Here is an 8,233-nt window from a genome sequence, read left to right on the forward strand (position 1 = left end):
ATCTCGTTCTTGATCTCGATCTCGATGATATCTTGACAAGATTGGCGATACAAAAATATGTGTCCTGTATATTATAATATTTATTATAATAAAGTTAAATGAAATAAATCATTTTAATCGTTACGAAATGATCAATCTACTCGGTTTTTGCAATCACTTTGCTTATATTTGATTATATCTTATATTTTATTAACAGATTTTGTTGCGTTTTTAATATTCTGACAAAGTTTGTAGTAGACATTTTGTAAAATGTTTTTGATAGATTTGACTATATATCATTGTATGTTTCTTGTATTTTTAATTAGCGATAATTTATTCGGTGGCTTAATTTTATTACTTTTAATTAATTAATGACAATTTCTTATTGTTGTTTTTAAATGTCAAGATTCTGATAACATGAAAACTAAATAATTTGTAATACCATAGATATTTCGTTAAATAAATTACAAAATTTTTTATATGTATATGTATACTTGGTGTTTCTCTCTCTCTCTACCTTAACCTTTCTTAAAAGACTGAAAAGATATAGCGTCCTAGCTAACAAGACAACGTCGGAATGACGTGAAAAATACGTGATTTTGATGACGATAACGTCATGTGACTTAAATGGTACGTAATTTTGACGTCATTTTAAATACTAAAATAGTACGTCATTACTGTTACGTCAAAACGACGTACCATTAACGTCGAAGATATAAATTGTACACATATAATGACATCCCAGGTAGCATACCCTCGTCATTTTGACGTCGTATACTGGTCATTCTCTGACCAAAAATCACGTGTTAAATGACGTACTTATGACCGAAAAGTGACGGACTAATGTCACAGACAATTAACGTCATTATTTATACGTTATAAAGATATTATTTTGTGACTACTTAATTGTCACTAAACATAATTTTTTTATATTAAATGTTAAATAATAAAAACAGTTTGATTATAACAATATTATTATTTATTGCACAAAGTAAAACATATATTTTATAAATAAGTATTGTTATACTGTTAGCGATTCTCGCTAGGAGAGTTCGCTGGTACCGCTGCGGATGGAAGCAGGGTGAGAGGACTTAGCGGTGAGAGGCTCAAGGAAAGAATTCACGCGTGAGAGGGTGGAATATCACGTGATCGTAACTCGGTTCGATTTGAGTAAAATGCCGTATCACGATTTAATAATCACAGTACCCACACAGCACTAGATGTCCCATGGATATACATTTTAAGTCCCATTTACGTCCATACGTCCCGGGACTTAAATGGAACTTAAATAGGATATCCTTTTTTAGATATAATAGGGATATCCTCATAATATATCCTACGGACATTCAGCGTACGTCCAAGTTGAAATTCATTATCTTAAATTTTTAATATATTATTACGACGTTTATAAACATATTAATTTTTTATTATTGAATTATAGTTACGTACTTTAAAGAAATCGAATATATTTCTTATTACTAAAAATATTTTATTAATATTAAAGTTGTACATAAATTATATAATAGAGTTTTTACAGATATATAAATGCTTAATGTTGGAGAGAGAGAGAGAGAGAGAGAGAGAGTCAGAAGCGAGAATTATGTGTAATGAAAATTCTTACGTGTTACTGTCACATAAAAAGACATTTGGATAAAAACAAATTTTAGACAGTTTTAGGGCCCTATGAAATACATAAAAAATTATCTTTTTTCTATGATAAGTAACCTATTTTTTATTGAATGTCAAGGAAAATAGATAATTTTTGGCATATTTTACAAGTGTACTAAAACTACAATGTTTTCATCCAAGTATCTATTTATTTGACAGTAACACAAAAATTTTCATCATATATGAAATCTCGCTTCTGACGTCACAGTTCAACGTCGCGGAAGGGGGAAGTATTAAAAAGCATTTAGAAATCCATTGGATGTCGAGTGGATATTGTTGGGATCGATTTTATTGTATGTAATTACGTCTTTAGGATGTCCTTAGGATGTCCGGGTTTGGATCGCGTATAGAGATCTTATAAGCGGACATAGGGACGTCCTCAGTATAACCTTAGTATGTTCTACCGATTTTCACGGATATACCCGGGATGTTTGAAAATCCCTTTAGATATATCCGGTGGACATACTTGGGATCAACTTTTGCTGTGTGGGATATGCTTACAGTTGAGAAGTCTATGAGTATGACGGTAATGAAAAGTCCTTAATCACTTGCACGGTTCGATATTATTGATCGAGAGCCGGCCTCGTGAATGTAGATGCCAGTGAGCCGTGTCCACGCGGCGCCGGCGTGCGATGCGTGGTGAGCCTGAGCTGCCTTTATGCTGTATCTTGAGCTGTCTTGGATGATTCGCACTGCTGAGAGTTCACTACGTGTCCGCACTGAGTCAAGTCTCGGATGAGAAGGTCCACTAGAGCACTTGAGAATCTTTTGCACTACACGACGCGTGTACTATGTACGGTAGCCATGAGCCAAAAGCGCCGGTAACGAACGTGAAGAAGCGCCGTCGCCTCGTGTCGCGATCGGGCATGCGCGCGCAGCGCTCCTGCGGCGCTGCACGATCCGACCCGGCTGATGCTGCCATCACGCCGGTGACGAACTGACCGAGATTCAGAAATGAATCTCGAACATTCCGCCCGCCATCAGCAACGTAGTTGATGATCCCTGATCTTATGATGAGATTGGCAGGACGGAGAGCTTGACCACTGGGTCGGATGAGAGTGGTAGTGGCTGTCTTCAGAGTCACCACCCGCACGAGACCATCCTTCCCAGGATGTAGAGCTGTGATCCGGGCTAACGGCCATTTGCATGGCGGTAGCCGCTCGTCGGTGATGAGCACCAATGATCCGATCTTGATCTCGTTGTTCTTGTGGTGCCACTTTGAGATGGCCTGTTGACGTTGTAGGTAATGCGCTGACCATTGTGTCCAAAAATGTTGTGCCTTTTGCTGGATGAGCTGCCATCGTGAGAGTCTTGAGATTGCCAGGTCGGTGAGTGATGGCTCTGGTATGGTGGGGAGCGGACTTCCTACGAGGAAGTGGCCTGGCGTGAGTGCTGAGATGTCATCCGCGTCGTCACTCAATGGTTCGAGAGGTCGCGAGTTGAGGATTGCCTCAATTTGAGTGAGCAATGTGGTGAGCTCCTCAAAGGTGAGTACGGCTTCTCCAATGGTGTGCCGTAGATGGAATTTGATTGATTTTACGACGGCCTCCCATTTTCCTCCCATGTGAGGTGTCGCTGGGGGATTGAATTCCCATCGGGTGTTATCCTGCGAGAGCAGGTGAGAAACTCGCTGATGTTCTTGAGTGCTCTGGATAAATAGCCGTTTGAGAGCTGTATCCGCGCCGATGAAATTGGTGCCGCAGTCTGAGTGTAAGGTGTGAGCAATGCCGTGTCTGGATGAGAAGCGTCGATAGGCGGCAATGAATCCCTCCGTTGAGTAGTCACTCACCGCCTCTAGGTGTACTGCTGAAGTTGAGAAACAGACGAAGACGCAAATCCAGCCTTTAGTTGTTTTGGCACCTTTTCCTTTCCATGTTTTGACGGTGAGTGGCCCTGCGTAGTCCACACCTGTATGAGTGAACGGTCGTGCCTGCGTAACTCGAGAGAGAGGTAGTTGGCCCATCAATTGATGAGCACGGATCCCCCTCTGCCGAGCACACGTGACACACCGCAGAATGTGAGACTTGACAGGAGCCCTTCCGCCGAGAATCCAGTATCGTTGTCGGATGTGCGACAGCGTAAGCTGCGTGCCTCCATGTAGAGTCCGTTGATGAGCGTGAGCGATGATCAATGACGACAGCTGAGAGTGACGGGGCAATATTACAGGATGTGTCGCATCGAGTGAAAGAGCTGCGTGAGCGAGTCGTCCGCCGACGCGAATGACTCCTTAAGCGTCGATGTACGCAGTCAATCTGTTGAATGCGTGTGCCTTTGCCAACGGTGAGTCGGCTTGTAGCGCCTTGAGCTCGTGCGAGAAGTACGTTGCTTGAGTTGCCTGAATCCAGAAGAGCCTCGCCTTTTCCAAGGTCTCTGGAGAGATGTGTCTGACAGGCAATGAGTCGTGGACCTTCCTCAACCGTGAGACGAATCTGAAACAGAGAGCTGTAATCCTCAATAGTTTAGTGAGGCTTGAGTACCTGTAGATGAGTTCCCATTGATAATCAGTCCTTGGCGTAACCGTCAATAGCGAAACGCCTGGGCGAGCTTCTGTTGCACTCAATTCTTCGGAGAGTGCTGGTTGCGACGGCCATGAGTCTGGTTCGAGTATCCATGGTGGTCCCGTCCACCAAAGCGAGTGGGTTTGAAGTTGAGCAGTCGTGAGGCCTCGTGATGCGCAATCAGCCGGATTGGAAGTTCCAGGTATGTATCTTCAGTGAGCAGCTGGAGTGAGTTCTTGAATTTGAGCCACCCTGTTCCTGACAAAATCCTTCCAGCGTGATGCATGAGATCTGATCCATGAAAGTGTCACTAGAGAGTCCGTCCACATGTGAGTTGCCGTTACGTCCATGTTCAAAGTGGCTTTGACGTATTGCATGAGTCGAGAGAGCAGTAGAGCAGCCGTGAGTTCAAGTCGCGGGATTGAGAGCCGCTTGAGAGGTGCTACCTTAGTCTTGGAGCACACAAGTGAGAACGTGGCGCCGTTTGAGTCGTGAACGGATATGTATATGACTGCAGCCATTGCCAATTGAGAAGCATCAGAGAATCCATGAAGTTCCACTTGCGAGTCGCTCCATGTGTTGAGCCACCGTGGTATTGAGAGCTTGGCCAAGCTTGTGAGTTCTTCTCTGATGATGAGCCACCGGGCTGAGAGCTGGGATGGCAGTGGATCATCCCATTGGAGCTTGTGCAACCACAGCTCCTGCAAGAGAATTTTGGCCCTGATCACGACAGGTGATGCAAAGCCAAGTGGATCGAATATCTGAGCCACTTCAGATAAGACGAGGCGTTTTGTGAGTCTGCCTTCAGTGCGTGAGCTTCGTGTTGAGAATGCAAAGGTATCTTCTTGAGGGAGCCATTTGAGTCCGAGTATCTTGGTTGCGCAATCGTCGAATGTGATTGGTAAGCCTTGGTCTTCGCTGTCGGTGACAGTCTTGAGTATGTCGAGATAAGTTGCATGCCATTTTGCTAGTGGGAAGCCGCCCGCCATGCAGAGGCCCTTTAGTTGATGTGCGACCTCCTGCAATTGTTGTATTGTATCTGCACCACCAAATATGTCATCGACATACCTGCCGTGAGTGATGGACGGCACAGCCAGTGGATATTTATGTCCTTCGTCCTCTGCTAGTTGTAACAGCGTCCTTACGGTCAGGAACGGCGCGGCCTTTGTCCCGTAGGTGACTGTTGTCAGATGATATGGCACTTCATTGAGTTCGTCGTCCATCCAGAGTATCCGCTGCAACTCCCAGTCATCCTTGTGAATTTTGATCTGCCTGTACATCTTGATGATATCCGTAGCGAAAATGTGACGATGGCTCCGTATCCAGAGGAGAACATCTGAGATGTTCAGATGCAATTTCGCTCCCGTGTACATGAGGTCGTTGACAGAGTAGCCCGATGTGGATGCGCTGGAGCCATTAAACACGACCCGCAGCTTTGTTGTTGTACTGTCAGACTTGAGAACACCGTGATGTGGCAGGTAGAAGTGTGAGCGACGACTGGAGATGGATGATGCCTTCGTCATGTGGCTGAGTGTCTCGTAATCCATCATGAATTGTTGATAAAGGCGTTGATAATTCACATCCCTTGAGAATCGTCTGCGTAATCCCTTGAGGCACTGGTGGGCAACGTGGTAAGAATCACCCAGAAGATCTACTGGTGTTTTGAGTGGAATCCTGACGACGTACCTCCCTGATGAATCACGAGAGTGTGTAGCCTTGAAGTGTTCTTCGCACCTCTGCTCGTTAGGGGTGAATTGATTGACATCGTGAGTAGGCACCTCCTCTTGAACCCAAAATTTTGTCAGTAATTCATTGAGAGCATCCTCGTTGACTTGAGTAGAAGCATGGTGCGTTGATGTGCGTGTTGCTTCTCTATTGACTGGTCCAAGAACGAGCCATCCGAAAATGGAGAGTTGCGCTATCGGCATGAGTGGAGAATGCCTAATGATATTGGGCTTGATGATTTCGTACGCGTCTGCGCCGATGAGGATGTCAACTGGCCGCGGGATGAGAAAGTCTGGATCGACTAATGCCAAGTTCCTGAGATGCGGCCATTCTTCCGGTTCAGCCTCGAAAGATGGTAAGATTGATGTAACTGTCCGGAGGACATGAGCTTGAATTGTGGCAGTTGCGCTGGAATGTGTCGAGCGTAACGTGAGCGACACGACTCCTCGTGTCCGAGTACACTCCTTGCCTGCAATTCCACTGACGACAATACCTGAGTATTGACGAGGGATGTTGAGCTGCCGAATGAGATTCTCCGTGACGAAGGTGAGTTCGGATCCTGCGTCAATGAGTAGACGCGCTGAGTGATGAGTGTTGGATGAGCTGATCAATGCCAAGGTTGTGGCGAGTAACGTTGAGCAGGATGAGCGGACGTGTGAGCTGGTCTCGACGACTGCACCATCTCTTCAGGTTGCGGGCGTGCCCGACGAACCGCTAGATTTCTGAGTGGTCGACGCTGCTGGATGTGCGTCGTGCAGCATCGTGTGATGACGCCCTGAGCATGTCTTGCAGCCCCGCTGGGACTTGCATGAGCGTACACTGTGGCGCCCCAGGCAGTTAAAACATAGGCGCTTGTTTACTGTCACCTTGTGCCGGTCATGCGGTGGTAGATCCCGGAACTTCGCGCACATCACAATAAAGTGCTGTGCGTTACAGCAATCACAAGGGTAGGATGAGTCGCCCTGATGAGTAGTCTGATGAGCTGCCGTCTTCCTTGGCGATGATGATGATGAGCTGGGGCCAGGATGAGCTGTCGTGGTCTCGATCCGTTCGAGAGCCCGTATCCGAGTGCTCAAGAATTCCTCGAGCTTCTCGATCGTAGGATATTCGCGCGTGGCGCCAACCGCGTTCTCCCACTGCTCGCGTGTCACGCGATCAAGGAGTCGCGTGACATGATAAACCACGGCGCAGTCCCCGAGCTTCTCCTTGATCTCGAGGGCCTCCAGTCCCTTGAGCGCCTTCTTTACCCCCGAAACAAGCCGGTCCAAGGCTGCCGCTTTCCTTGGCACCGGGGTTGAGCTGGCAAAAATCTTGTCAAGGCAGGAATGAATGAGCAGTCTTTTGTTCTCGTACCTGTCCTTGAGCAGATCCCATGACGGGGTGAGTCTCCGGTCATTGAGAGTCCTGATATCAATTGAGCTGGCGCGCCTTCCAACGCCGAACGGAGGTAATGAAGTCTCTCCACGTTCGTGAGCTGCTCGTTTGAGATGATCAGACTTGAGAAGAGATCTCGAAAGGCAGGCCATGCGGCATACTCCCCGGTGAACTTGGGGAGTGAGATGTCCGGCAAGCGTGAGTGTGTCTGCCGGGTCTCGCCGGCCGATGAGCTGGTCTGTGGTTGAGCGGGCAGAGCGGCTGCCAATGCGTGGCGAAGCACGCCGAGGACTCGTCGCGCCTGCATGTAGCACCGCGACTCTTCCTGATGAGCATCCTCAGCGAAATACTCATGGTGAATAAGCGCCGAGGGCCATGACACCTCGAAGTAGGCGTGTTCCTTGATGAACGCCTTGTGCGTCTCCTCGATCAGGAGCTGAAACTGGCTCACTTCTCCGAGGGATGTCCGTGCCGGGACATCCGGCAGCGACTCTGTGAGCTCCCTGAGCGACGCGATCCGGCCCATCTGCGTCCGGACCTTCAGCGCGAGCTCCGTCGGAAGCCGGGCAGGAGACGTCGTCCTCCCCGACGCTCGGTCTCCCTGCGGCACTTCCAACACCGGGGTTTTCGGGCGGTCCGTCTTGCCCGTTTTTGGTTCGTCCGCCATGATAAGAGTTGAGAAGTCTCGCCGGCCGATGAGCTGTCACGCGAGAGGATCGTGAGATCACGTGATCAATGAGTGGGACCGTGTATGTGCGCGCCGCTGATCACGCGAAAGGGCCGTGAAATCACGTGATCGATGAGTGGGACCGTGTATGTGCGCGCCGCCGATCACGTGAAAGGGCCGTGAGGTTGAGCTCATCCGTCCGAGAGCCTCGCCGCAATCCGGCTCGAAGGACCAAAAAATGTTAACGATTCTCGCTAGGAGAGTTCGCTGGTACCGCTGCGGATGGAAGCAGGGTGAGAGGACTTAGCGGTGAGAGGCTCAA

At 47.7% G+C, this 8,233-nt stretch overlaps 2 protein-coding genes across 2 annotated transcripts; both read right to left on the bottom strand.

Moving 5' to 3' along the window:
- Positions 1-2,037: 2,037 nt before the first annotated feature.
- On the bottom strand, positions 2,038-4,142 carry LOC105557285. The gene is made up of 4 exons (XM_012004483.1): positions 4,125-4,142; positions 3,891-4,076; positions 2,590-3,787; positions 2,038-2,129 (listed from the first exon to the last, which is right to left on the bottom strand). Exons 1-4 carry the CDS (start codon positions 4,140-4,142, stop codon positions 2,038-2,040), a joined length of 1,494 nt encoding a protein of 497 aa, XP_011859873.1.
- Positions 4,143-4,357: 215 nt separating this feature from the next.
- Positions 4,358-7,911, bottom strand: LOC105557286. Its single transcript, XM_012004484.1, has 3 exons — positions 7,406-7,911; positions 6,583-7,298; positions 4,358-6,429 (listed from the first exon to the last, which is right to left on the bottom strand). The coding sequence occupies exons 1-3, from the start codon at positions 7,909-7,911 to the stop codon at positions 4,358-4,360; spliced, it is 3,294 nt and encodes a 1,097-aa protein (XP_011859874.1).
- Between the last annotated feature and the right edge of the window lie 322 nt (positions 7,912-8,233).

This window comes from Vollenhovia emeryi, unplaced genomic scaffold (genome assembly GCF_000949405.1).
Source record: "Vollenhovia emeryi isolate VEMERY1.0 unplaced genomic scaffold, V.emery_V1.0 DF939532.1, whole genome shotgun sequence".
NCBI classification, from domain to species: Eukaryota; Metazoa; Arthropoda; class Insecta; order Hymenoptera; family Formicidae; genus Vollenhovia; species Vollenhovia emeryi.

Bases quoted from the DNA above. Each gene is read 5' to 3' on its own strand.
- LOC105557285 (XM_012004483.1), bottom strand. The intron at 3,788-3,890 runs GTACATCGACGC...CGTCACTCTCAG, and splicing joins GCATTCAACAGATTGACTGC to CTGTCGTCATTGATCATCGC. The intron at 2,130-2,589 runs GTCAGTTCGTCA...TATCCCACACAG, and splicing joins AGATTCATTTCTGAATCTCG to CAAAAGTTGATCCCAAGTAT.
- LOC105557286 (XM_012004484.1), bottom strand. From the start codon at position 7,911: ATGGCGGACGAACCAAAAACGGGCAAGACGGACCGCCCGAAAACCCCG. The intron at 7,299-7,405 runs GTATGCCGCATG...CGGCGTTGGAAG, and splicing joins CTCCCCAAGTTCACCGGGGA to GCGCGCCAGCTCAATTGATA. The intron at 6,430-6,582 runs GTTCGTCGGGCA...TCATTGACGCAG, and splicing joins GACCACTCAGAAATCTAGCG to GATCCGAACTCACCTTCGTC.